This window comes from Mercenaria mercenaria, chromosome 14, assembly GCF_021730395.1.
Source record: "Mercenaria mercenaria strain notata chromosome 14, MADL_Memer_1, whole genome shotgun sequence".
Classification (NCBI taxonomy): Eukaryota; Metazoa; Mollusca; class Bivalvia; order Venerida; family Veneridae; genus Mercenaria; species Mercenaria mercenaria.
In genome coordinates this window covers 46,951,965-46,965,122 of record NC_069374.1, presented here as the reverse complement: position 1 = coordinate 46,965,122, position 13,158 = coordinate 46,951,965, and the positions used below count along the sequence as shown (strand labels likewise).

Genomic DNA, 13,158 nt, shown 5'->3' with positions numbered 1-13,158 from the left:
GTTAGAGAACATGTCTTAGGTCCCGCCTACATATAGAATACCAAAGGCATGGCTATAAGCCATACTTTAAGTTAGAGAACATGTCTTAGGTCCCGCCTACATATAGAATACTGAAGCTAAAAGGTTGAACTTTCTGCAACCGTTCTCTATTTCAGTTAGAATACGCTTGTCACAAGATAGTACCAACACTTTAAATGGAATGTTAACTTGCCGATCAAAATTAGTAGCTGAATGCATTGTTCATATGGACCATGAGACAAAACAGAAAGCGTAGGGGCCACTTGAATAATGAGGTTTTTTTCGTGAAACCCTACTCTTTTTATTACTTAAAGGGTATTAAATTTTTGTTTGTTTTGCTGTAAGATTCGAATAGCTTTGTGCAAGTGAACACCAAATGTAATATTTTCATGAAGACCTAATCATGGGTAAAAATATAAGATCTGTTACTCAGAAGTGAAAGATATTCTGATTTAACATGTAAAACAAACAAATTTCCTGTTTTTATGCCCCCGAAGGGAGGCATATAGTTTTTGAACCGTCTGTCGGTCTGTCGGTCTGTCCGCAATTTTTGTGTCCGGTCCATATCTTTGTCATCGATGGATGGATTTTCAAATAACTTGGCATGAATGTGTACCACAGTAAGACGACTTGTCGCGCGCAAGACCCAGGTCCGTAGCTCAAAGGTCAAGGTCACACTTAGACATTAAAGGATAGTGCATTGATGGGCGTGTCCGGTCCATATCTTTGTCATCGATGGATGGATTTTCAAATAACTTGGCATAAATGTGTACCACAGTAAGACGACGTGTCGTGCGCAAGACCCAGGTCCATAGCTCAAAGGTCAAGGTCACACTTAGACGTTAAAGGATAGTGCATTGATGGGCGTGTCCGGCCCATATCTTTGTCATCGATGGATGGATTTTCAAATAACTTGGCATGAATGTGTACCACAGTAAGACGACATGTCTTGCGCAAGACCCAGGTTCGTAGCTCAAAGGTCAAGGTCACACTTAGACGTTAAAAGATAGTGCATTGATGGGCGTGTTCGGTCCATATCTTTGTCATCGATGGATGGATTTTCAAATAACTTGGCATGAATGTGTACCACAGTAAGACGACGTGTCACACGCAAGACCCAGGTCCGTAGCTCAAAGGTCAAGGTCACACTTAGACGTTAAAGGTCATTTTTCATGATAGTGCATTGATGGGCATGTCCGGTCCATATCTTTGTCATTCATGCATGGATTTTAAAATAACTGTGCATGAATGTGTGACACAGTAAGACGACGTGTCGCGCGCAAGACCAAGCTCCGTAGGTCAAAGGTCCTAAACTCTAACATCAGCCATAACTATTCATTCAAAGTGCCATCGGGGGCATGTGTCATCCTATGGAGACAGCTCTTGTTTTATCTCTATTTTCCCCATGCAACCAGTGAAATTACCTTTCACATATATCTGCAATTTGAGGAAAAAAACATGATTGGTGATTTTTTTTTTTTACTTTCAAATAGTGGTCTAGCTTGAAGTCCATGTCATTGCAGAACTTTATTTAGCAGATTTTAAACTTTGCACATTAATTTTGTTTATCAATATCAGGGGACTATGTACACCAAAAATAATAACTCTGATATGCATTTTGTCAGAATTATGGCTCTTTTTTGTACTTAGAAAATTTGAGTTTCTAAGTCTGCCTTTTCTCAAAACCTAAGAGCTAGTTTTGAAACTTTGCACACTTTGTTTGTAACCACTATGTAGGCCAAGAACCATAAATCTTTTATCTGCATTTTGTCAGAATTATGGCCCTTTTGAAATTAGAAAATCTTAACTGTTACTCTTTTCTTACATACTGTCCAGCTTTTGCAGACAAGCAATGGTACATGTATGCATTGCTCCTATTAGGTATCTGTTATGCCCCCCTTTGATGAAGGAGGGGTATATTGTTTTGCTGATGTTGGTTGGTATGTAGTCCAATCTGCTTCCAATTGCTTAGGCCTAGGATCATGAAAGTTAAAAGGATGGTTGGTCATGACCAGCAGATGACCCCTATTGGTTTTGAGATCTGTAGGTCGAAGGTCAAGGTCACAGTGACCCAGGTTAACAGTTTCCAGGTGATAACTCAAGAATGCTTGAGCCTAATGTCACAAAAGTTGATAAGGGGGCTGGTCATGACCAGCAGATGACCCCTTGAGAACACTTGGGCCTGGGATCACAAAACTTAATAGGGAGGTTGACCAGCAGATGACCCTTATTGATTTTGAGGTCAGTAGGTCAAAGTCAAGGTCACATTGACCTGGATCAGTTAAATTGTGTCCAGACGATAACTTGAGAATGCTTGGGCCTAGGATCATGAAACTTTATAGGGAGGTTCATCATGACCAGCAGTTGACCCCCATTGATTTTGAGGTCAATAGGTCAAAGTCACTTTGACCAAGAACAGTAGAATTTTTTTTTGCACAGTGACAAAATAAATTTCTGTTCCATGTGCAATTACTGAATGCATCAAGGGGGGTATTTTGTGTTCTACAAGCTCTAGTTTTTAAGTTTGTTATAATTCTGATTTGTAACTTTTGTTTACAGGTGACTTTGTTAAGAAATGGTCCGGGAGAATGTTGAATGTCCATCCGTCATTGCTGCCATCCTTCAAAGGACATGACGCTCATTGGCAAGTCCTCAAGTCTGGTGTACGCATTTCTGGCTGTTCTGTACACTTTGTCGCAGTATGTACACATTTTCTTTTTGTTTGACCAATTATTTCGGTACTTATTTTGTGATCCAGGTAATTCAATATATAAGAGAATCCATTAAAAAGGACTGAATGCAGCCAAGCAAAACGTTAACTGACTGGGTTTGATTGAGTTTTCTCCTGATGCAAGACCTTTCAGACGCCCTTAACTCAAGTGAAATGGGAATATATTATACATTGGCATTAAATGGACCCAATGATCTAAAAATAAAAGTACCTACGAGTTCCATTTTCTTGGCTGAGTCAATCTGTGAAATTTTAGAAGAGTTTGAAGAGTATTCAAGTCCTACCATAAATCTACTTTGACTGCAATTTTCAGAGGGGCGTAGGTTCAAGCCCAACAGGGGCCAAAATTTTTTCTTCCATATTTTCCTTTTTTTTTCTAGTAGGTTTTTACTTCTTTCAAGACTTACTATGGATGTATTGTACAAAAGTGGAAAATTTTCAATTATCAATTATAAACGATTTCTTGCTGCTCAAAGTGAATTTACCTCTAGATCAGGAGGGGTAGAGTTAGAGTTAGACATCTTTAAAAATACTGAGTTACATGCGGTAAAAGTTCTCTATTTTTGCCTTTATTCTTTAGATTACATATTTTGGAAGAAATGCAGGTAGGTTTTACTTCTGTCCCAAGGTTATTTTTAAATGAAGTGAGCAAATTACAAAACAGACCTACAGGATTCGACCTTAATTTTTCTATGTTGGAGTTAGAATTCTGTCTCATTAAATCTGTTTACGTGAGGGACCCTAGAAAAAGTTATATTCACAGTTTTATTTTGTGTTTTATTATTATAATTGTTTAACAATAGTTTGATGTTTCTTTTATGAAAATTAATGCTGTTATGAATTCTCTGCAAACGTTTTAGATAGTGGCCATCACATTAAAATTTGTCTCTCCTTGACCTTGAGGAAATAACAAAAATTATACAAAATATACAAAAAATAGCACGGTAAAAGTTGTTTAAAATTTGCAACACAGTGTGAAACATGGTCAACTTTAAGAATATACCAAGCAAATGCCATTTTTTAAACATTACTATTAGGGGTCCAGTACTTTAATCCCAAGGAACATTAGTAAAATTACCATACATTTTATGTTCAAAAGTTAAAATCCATGTATTCATATCCCAACAAAATTGCTGTTTTGACCAAAACAAGAAAATTTCATGCCCATGAAATTAAATGATTTTACAGTATATTTACTGAGAAATCATTTTGATTTGTGGACATGAAATTTTCTTGTCTGGGTCAAAACAGCTGTTTCATGGGAATGCGAGTTTTGTGTTGTTTTTTTAGCTCACCTGTCACATAGTGACAAGGTGAGCTTTTGTGATCACCCTTCGTCCGTCGTCCGTCGTCAGTCCGTGCGTGCGTGCGTGCGTCCGTCAACAATTTCTTGTCTGCACGATAGTGGTTTCATTTATGATTTTATTTTAACCAAACTTGCGCACAACTTGTATCACCATAAGATCTCGGTTCCTTCCTTGAACTGGCCAGATCCCAATATGGGTTCCAGAGTTATGGCCCCTGAAAGGGCCAAAATAAGCTATTTTGACCTTGTCTGCACAATAGCAGCTTTATTTATGATTTGATTTTTACCAAACTGGCACACAACTTGTATCACCATAAGATCTTGGTTCCTTTCTTGAACTGGCCAGATTCCATTATGGGTTCCAGAGTTATGGCCCCTGAAAGGGCCAGAATTAGCTATTTTGACCTTGTCTGCACAATAGCAGCTTCATTTATGATTTGATTTTAACCAAACTTGCGTACAACTTGTATCACTATAAGATCTTGGTTCCTTTCTTGAACTGGCTAGATTCCTTTATGGGTTCCAGAGTTATGGACCCTGAAAGGGCCAGAATTAGCTCTTTTGACCTTGTCTGCACAATAGCAGCTTCATTTATGATTTGAATTTAATAAAACTTGCACAAAACTTGTGTTGCCATAAGATCTCAGTTCCTGTGTTGAACCGGCCAGATCCCATAATGGGTTCCAGAGTTATGGCCCCTGAAAGGGCCAGAATTAGCTATTTTGACCTTGTCTGCACAATAGCAACTTCATTTATGATTTGATTTTAACCAAACTTGCACACAACTTGTATCACCACAAGATCTTGGTTCCTTTCTTGAACTGGCCAGATTCCATCATGGGTTCCAGAGTTATGGCCCCTTAAAGGTCCAAAATTGGCTATTTAGGCTTTTGCAGCCATATAGAGACTTCATTTATGGTTTTATTTGATACAAACTTCCAAAATATCTTCAGCAACAATAAATCTTGGATTCCATGACAAATCAGATCCAATCGTAGGTTCAAGAGTTATTTTATATCTGATTACCTCCCCTGATTGTAGTCAAAATGGATTTATATCAGTAAGTACTTATAGGACTTATTTGAAATTTCATTATTGTCATTAGAACTGAGCCAATCAGGGTAGATAACTATGGACTGATTTTATATCAAATTACCTCCCTTTATTTCAAATTAAAATGGGTATATTTCCGTAGCTAATGAAGATACTGATCTGAAATTTCATTTATATCAACAGATTTCATTTATATCAACAGATTTATTTGGCAGATCCTTCTTTTGTTCACATACAATAATTTTCTTTTTAATTACTTCCCTTTTACGTTAATATAAATAGCTTATTTTTAGTAACTTTTTTATTATTGGTCGTAGGGAAAAACCGAGACCACTTTTCTGTGGTACAACATGGATGGTACCTCCAATTTTTAGGTGTATTTTGACATATCTGTACCTTGTAAGAATTTTTTTTTCTTTTTGGTTAAATTTCTTTCCTTTGTTGTTCCTGTCCTTTGGACTTAGATATTTTTTCTGAGGACCTTCTTGTCCTCAAGTGCAATGATAACAGGTGAGCGATATAGGGCCATCATGGCCCTCTTGTTTTGTTTTTGAGGGGCATATGAGATTTTGTTGGGATTTAATTTTGATTTTAAATATCCCCAAAAATTAGTCCTCTGGAAAAAACTTGTTTGCTGTTTTATCATCAAAACTTAATTTCTTTGTTTGGCAGGAAGAAGTAGATGCCGGAGCCATCTTGGTCCAAGAGTCAGTGCCAGTCTACCACGATGATACGGAGGATATCTTAAGTGAGAGGATCAAACAAAAAGAACACAAAGCCTACCCAAAGGCTCTGGAAATGGTGGCGAGTGAACAGGTTAAACTAAAACCTGATGGTCGCATTGAGTGGTGTTTCTGAGAATTTAGATATTCTCTGTTGAAAATCGCTTATGTTGCCATACCTTGCTTCTGTTGTTAAATATTCGCACTGTGAGATTAAGCATGACAAATGAAATTTTTTTGTAAAAAATAACTTTAGTATCATATTTGTTTAAGTTTTGTTGATATTTTTTTCTAAATATTGTTTAATCATATTGTTAATAAATGAGTATTTTTTTCATATTCTCCACTTATTACGTACTGTGAAATCATTAATATTTGTGGATTTTGTGGTTGAGTCCGTCCACAAAATTTTAACCCAACAAACAAATAAAATTTCCATTCATTTTCTGTTAAAAGTTGGAATCAGCAAATTCGTATCCCCACAAAATTGCAGTTTTGACAAAAAGCACAAAATTCATTGCCCACGAAAGTAAATAACTTTACAGTATAAAATAATAAAGCGAAGTTGCACATATCTTGCTATATTTGAGATTTTTTAAAATTTAGAAGCATTTAAAAAGACCAAAATATTCAATAGTATGGTAAGTGATAAAATTGACTATGTAGTTAGCAAAAGTACTGATACTTTTATATGAATCTGGAGGCATGTTTCCTAAAGTAAATGCCCTTTACTTTTACTTTCTTTACTTTTACTTTTCGTTATTGAAATCAAACAAAATGTGTTCATAAACAAATTTGATCTCAGATATTTATGTCATTGTACACAAATCATGTGACTTGCAAATACTCATTTCCATTGATAATTTGGTGCATTTATGAGTTTTTTTTATAGATATATATATTCATGAGATTATCTTTTTTGAAGAGTGCTTATGCAAAATGTTTTTTTTTTTCATTGTATAACACTTGATAATGAAAATGTGTTCAGTTAATTTTTGCTACATTTGTTTTGTTATTTTTCAGTTGAGTTTCAAGTAAAATGTGTAGTAATAAATGAGGTTAGTGATTTTATGACCAAATGTTTGTTTTTCATTGTTGTTAATGTAACTATACAACTACTGTGTTATTTAAGTTTACAGTCTTATTGAAATGTTGCTTCTTTTCTTCACTAGAAATCCTGAAATTCTAATTATTGAGATTTCAAACTTTTGCAGGTGTGTGTAGGAGTTTATTTTTTAACTATGTGGCCTCTTGCCAGAGGGGTTAATGAATTTTTAGGAAAGCTTGCTTGTGAAACTTTGGTGCTTGCTAAGAATGTAAGATGGTGCTTAGGTATAATTTGTTAAGGACTTATAGTTTTTAGTTTCAGTAGGTTGGGGTTAAGAGGCACAGTTGCTGTAAAGTATCTATAGCTCTGTGCTAATAGGGAAACTTGTTGAAATGTCTCTTTAGTTAAGGGATAATAGGGACAGATGCTGAAAATTTTCTGTAGGTCAGGATAAATAGGGACAATTGTAAAGTTTCTGTAGTTCAGGATTAAAAGGGACAGTTGCTGTAAAGTTTCTTAGGTCAGGATCAAAAGGGACATTTGCTGTAAAGTTTCTGTAGTTCAGGATTAATAGGGACAAAACTGTAAAGTTCTTGTAGTTGAGGATTAATAGGCACAACACTGTAAAGTTTCTAAGTTCAGGATTAAAGGGACAGTTGCTGTAAATATCTGTAGTTCAGGATTAATAGGGACAAAACTGTAAAGTTCTTGTAGCTGAGGATTAATAGGGACAACACTGTAAAGTTTCTAAGTTCAGGATTAATAGGGACAGTTGCTGTAAAGTTTCTTAGTTCAGGATTGATAGGGACAAAACTAAAGTTTCTGTAGTTCAGGATTAATAGGGACAGTTGCTGTAAAGTTTCTTAGTTGAGGATTAATAGGGAAAAAACTGTCAAGTTTCTGTAGTTCAGGATTAATAAGGACAGTTGCTGTAAAGTTTCTTAGTTCAGGATTAATAGGGACAAAACTGTAAAGTTTCTGTAGTTCAGGATTAATAAGGATAGTTGCTGTAAAGTTTCTTAGTTCAGGATTAATAGGGACAAAACTGTAAAGTCTCTGTAGTTTAGGATTGATAGGGACAATTGTTGTAAAGTTTCTTAGTTGAGGATTAGTAGGGACAAAACTGTCAAGTTTCTGTAGTTCAGGATTAATAAGGACAGTTGCTGTAAAGTTTCTTAGTTCAGGATTAATAGGGACAAAACTGTAAAGTTTCTGTAGTTTAGGATTGATAGGGACAGTTGTTGTAAAGTTTCTGTAGTTCAGAATTAATAGGGACAAAACTGTAAAGTTTCTTGGTTCAGGATTGATGAGGATAGTTAATGTAAAATTTCTTAGTTCTTGATAAATAGGAATATACATGTAAAGTTGCTGTAGTTCAGGATTGATAGGGGCAGCTGTTGTAAAGTTTCTGTAGTTCAGGATTGATAATAACAATTGCTGTAAAGTTTCTTAGTTTAGGATAAATAGGAACATAACTGTAAAGTTTCCATAGTTCAGGATAAATATGGACAACACTGTAAATATTCTGTAGTTCAGGATTAATAGGGATAGTTGCTGTAAAGCGTTTATTTTATAGGGTAAATAAGAACAGTTGCTGAAAACTTAAGTGTCTTAATACAGGGTTAATAGGGATGGTCACAGTAAATTTTCTGTAGTTCAGGGTTAATGAAACAGTGGCTGTAAAGTTTCTATAGTTTTGGATTAATAAGTATACAACTGCTGTAGTTTCTATAGTTCAGACTTAATAGACAGAGATGCTTAAGATTTTCTGTTGTTAAGGTTTTATAGGGGCAGATGTTGTCTGGTTTCTATAGTTTAGTCTTAATAGGGATGGTTGCTGTAAAGTTTTTATAGTTCAGGGTTAAAAGGGATGATTGCTCAATGGTTCAGGGTTAATAGGGATGGTTGCTGTAAAGTTTCTATAGTTCAGGGTTAAAAGGGATGATTGCTTAATGGTTCAGGGTTAATAGGGATGGTTGCTGTTAAGTTTCTATAGTTCAGGGTTAAAGGGGATGGTTGCTGTAAAATTTCTATAGTTCAGGGTTAAAAGGGATGATTGCTCAGCCTGTAAAGTTTTTACAAGTAGTACAGAATTAATAGGGACAGTTTGCTGTAATTTTCTACAGGTCAGGGTTTAATGGGACAGTGGCTGTAAAGTTCCTATAGACCAGGATTACAAATGACAACTCCTATGTTATTCTGGCTGGTTACAAGTACTGTGTAGCAATGCTTTCAAGTGAAATTTGTGTTAGAATAGACTGTACTTCAAATGACAAATTAAGATTATGTGAATTATAGATGAATTTCTGCTATTCAGATGTGCCATATAAATTTTTTTGCTGACTAGCTGAAAGAGTGGAAATATTTATAGAGTCTTTTTTAAATGATACACTTATTATAGACTTGACAATTATTTTCAACTCACCAGAGGTGCTCATGGTCGACTGTTGTGGTCAAATTGTGTCCATCATGCATCCGTCCGTCAGTCCCTTATCAGTAATTTCTTTAAACAACATCTCCCCCTAGAACTACTGAATTGATATTAATGAACTTGGCCTGAAGGTGTTTGGGTGGTCCTCTAGTAAAGTTGTTCACAAGGTTTCGCTAATGGTCCTTATGTAACCTTGTTCCAAGGTTGTTCAAATTATTCTGATTCGTTAAAAAGCATGGACACTAGAGGGCATGGTCACTTTTCCCTATATTGATGTAGTGGAAAATTCTTCCTGTTTGATATAATCATATCAGATCATTCCCCTAACTTCTTACCTTGCCTCCCCCAACACACATACACATTTCCTGTCCATATGTATTTAGTAGAAGCTTTTGAAATGTTCTTGTTGGAAAACACCTGCCTATTTTAGTATACTTTCATAGACAGTTTCCTCGCACAACCATCTGCCAAAACTGTTCATGAACTCAGGTGAGTGATATAGGACCATCATGGCCCTCTAGTTGTAATTAATCTCCAGCCGTGGCGGAGGGATTATAGGAATGGTCTGCGTCCGTTCTTCCGTCCGTAACAAAATCGTGTCCGGTCCATATCTCCTAAACCCTTTGAAGGATTTTCATGAAACTTGGGTCAAATGATCACCTCATCAAGACGATGTGCAGAACCCATGAGTCAGCCATGCCGGCTCAAGGTCAAGGTCACAACTCAAGGTCAAAGGTTTGAGCCTTCCATTATGTGTCCGCTCTATATCTCCAAAACCCCTTGAAGGAATTTTATAAAACTTGGGTCAAATGATAACCTCATCAAGACGATGTGCAAAACCCATGAGTCAGCCATGCCGGCTCAAGGTCAAGGTCACAACTCGAGGTCAAAGGTTTGAGCCTTCCATTTTATGTCCGCTCTATATCTCCTAAACCCCTTCAAGGAATTTTATAAAACTTGGGTCAAATGACCACCTCATCAAGACGATGTGCAGAACCCATGAATCAGCCATGCCGGCTCAAGGTTGAGGTCACAACTGAAGGTCAAAGGTTTGAGCCTTCCATTTTGTGTCCGCTCTATATTTCCTAAACCCCTTGAAGGATTTTCATCAAACTTGGGTCAAATGATCACTTCATCAAGGTGATGTGCAAAACTCATGAGTCAGCCATGCTGGCTCAAGGTCAAGGTCACAACTCTAGGTCAAATGTTTTAGTCTTCCATTTCGTGTCTGCTCTATTATCTCCTAAACCCCCTTCAAGGAATTTTATAAAACTTGGGTCAAATGATCACCTTATCAAATTGATGTGCAGAACTTACGAGTCAGCCATGCTGGCTCAAGGTCAAGGTCACAGCTTAGGGTCAAAGGTTTGAGCCTTCCATTTTGTGTCCACTCTGTATCTCCTAAACCCCTTGAAGGATTTTCATCAAACTTGGGTCAAATGATCATCTCATTAAGAGCTCATGAGTCAACCATGTCAACTCAAGGTCAAGGTCACAACTCAAGGTCAAAGGTTTGAGCTCTGTATCTCTTAAACCCCTTGAAGGATTTTCATGAAACTTTGGTCAAATGATCACCTCATCAAGATGTTGTGCAAAATTCATAAGTCAGCAATATCAGTTCAAGGTCAAGGTCACAGCTAAAGGTCAAAGGTTTACCATTTAACTATCCATAACAGCGGCGGGGGATTTAGCTGTCTTTCAGACTGCCTTGTTCATCTAGGTAAAAATGTTATTTGTTTACATATTAGTGTAACTGATGGATTTTGAGGTAACAATTTTTCTCTTTTGTATTTAAAAGTCTTCAGAGCATTTGTGTTTGAAATGTGCACTAACAATCAAAATGCTGTCTCGTTTATGTATACATGCAGTTCCTGTTAAGATAGTTGGTAAAGTTAGATTTTTTTTGACTTATTTTCGTTATTTGTTTTCTTGAAAAGAGTTTTTGATAATCTACTAGTATATGATACTTACAGTTGTGATTAATAGAATGTTTTGTATTATATTTTTGTATGAAATAGAAAGAAGATACTTTCCTGTTTGTTTGATTACTTTTTATACGCCTGAAAGGACACTGTCATTCCTTCTGTTAGTAATTTAGTTTTTAGCTCACCAGAGCACAAACTGCTCACGGTGAGCTATTGTGACCAGCCCTTGTCCAACATCTGTCATGTGTCAACATTTGCATTGTGAACACTCTAGGGGCCACATTTATGACCCAGTCTTTATGAAACTTTGTCAAAATGTTAGTCTTAATGATCTCTAGGTTAAATCCGAAACTGGGTCATGTGGGGTTAAAAACTAGGTCAGTAAGTCAGATCAGAGGAAAAGCTTGTGAACACTCTAGATACCACATTTATGGCCAAGTCTTTATGAAACTTGATCAGGGTGTAAGTCTTGATGATCTCTAGGTGAAGTTCGAACCTGGGTCATGTGGTTTCAAAAACTAGTTCAGTAGGTCAGATCAAAGGAAAACCTTGTGAACACTCTAGAGACCACATTTTTGACCCAATCTTTATGAAACTTGGTCAGTGTTAGTCTTGATGATTTCTAGGTCAAGTTCAAAACTGGGTCATGTGGGGTCAAAATCTAGGTCAGTAAATCAGATCAAAGGAATAACCTGTGAACACTCTAGAGACCACATTTGTGTCCCAATCCTGATGAAACTTTGTCAGAATGTTAGTCTTACGATCTCTAGGTCAAGTTTGAAACAGGGTCATATTGGGTCAAAAAGTAGGTCAGTAAGTCAGATCAAAGGAAAGGCCTGTGAACACTCGAGAGACCACATTTGTGACCCAATATTTATGAAACTTGGTCAGAATGTTAGTCTTGATGATTTCTAGGTCAAGTTTTAAACTGGGTCATGTGAGGTCAAAATCTAGGTCAGTTAATCAGATCAAATGAATAGCTTGTGAACACTCTAGAGACCACATTTGTGTCCCAATCCTGATGAAACTTTGTCAGAATGTTAGTCTTATGATCGCTAGGTCAAGTTCGGAACTGGGTCATGTTGGGTCAAAAAGTAGGTCAGTAAGTCAGATTAAAGGAAAATCCTGTGAACACTCTAGAGACCACCTTTGTGTCCCAGTCCTGATGAAACTTTGTCAGAATGTTAGTCTTATGATCTCTAAGTCAAGTTTGAATCTGGATCATGTTGGATCAAAAACTAGGACGGTACGGCAGATCGATAGTAAAGCTTTTGAACACTCCACATTTGTGACCCAAATCTTTATGAAACTTGGTCAGAATGTACCAGGTCAAGTTCGAAACTAGGTCATGTTGGATCAAAAACTAGATCACCTGGTCAAATCAAATGAAAAGCTTGTGTCCCAATATTTATGAAACTTAGAAAGTTTGGCTTTATGAATCTAGGTCATGTTAGTTAGAAAGTTTGGCTTTATGAATCTAGGTCACCTGGTCAATTCAAAGGAAAAGCTTGTGAACACTTTAGAGGCCACAGTTGTAACTCAATCTTTATGAAACTGGGTCGAATGTTTTTCTTAATCATTTCTAGATAAAGTTTGAATCTGGGTCAGTTGGGGTCAAAAACTAGGTCACTAGGCCAGATCAAAGGAAAATCTTTTCAGCACTCTAGAAACCACAATTTAAGTTTGAAACTCATGAGAATTAGTCAGAATGTTCGTTTTGATAATCTGTAGGTCAGGTTCGAATCTGGGTCACCCGGTCAAATCAAAGGAAAAGCTTGTGTAATCTCTAGGAGCCACAGTTGTAACCAGATCTTAATGAAATTTAATCAGAATGTTTGTCTTGATGATCTTTAGGTCAAATTCAACTCGTGGTCATGTGGGGTCAAAAAACAGGTCAGTAGGCCAGATCAACTTGTGAGCGATA

At 36.6% G+C, this 13,158-nt stretch overlaps 1 protein-coding gene across 2 annotated transcripts in view; it reads left to right on the top strand.

The window, feature by feature from the left end:
- Window positions 1-11,341, top strand: part of LOC123526837 (trifunctional purine biosynthetic protein adenosine-3-like) — a 59,036-nt gene extending 47,695 nt beyond the window's left edge. The window contains exons 21-23 of one of the 2 annotated variants that reach the window (XR_008367086.1): window positions 2,578-2,717; window positions 5,781-7,861; window positions 8,019-11,341. Coding sequence is in view for 1 of the 2 variants with exons in the window: in XM_053523411.1 (XP_053379386.1) it covers window positions 2,578-2,717; window positions 5,781-5,966 (326 nt within the window). In the remaining variant the exon portion in view is untranslated. Of the gene's footprint in view, window positions 1-2,577; window positions 2,718-5,780 lie in introns of both variants that reach the window. The other variant, XM_053523411.1, reaches the window with a different exon arrangement.
- The last annotated feature ends 1,817 nt before the right edge of the window (window positions 11,342-13,158 follow it).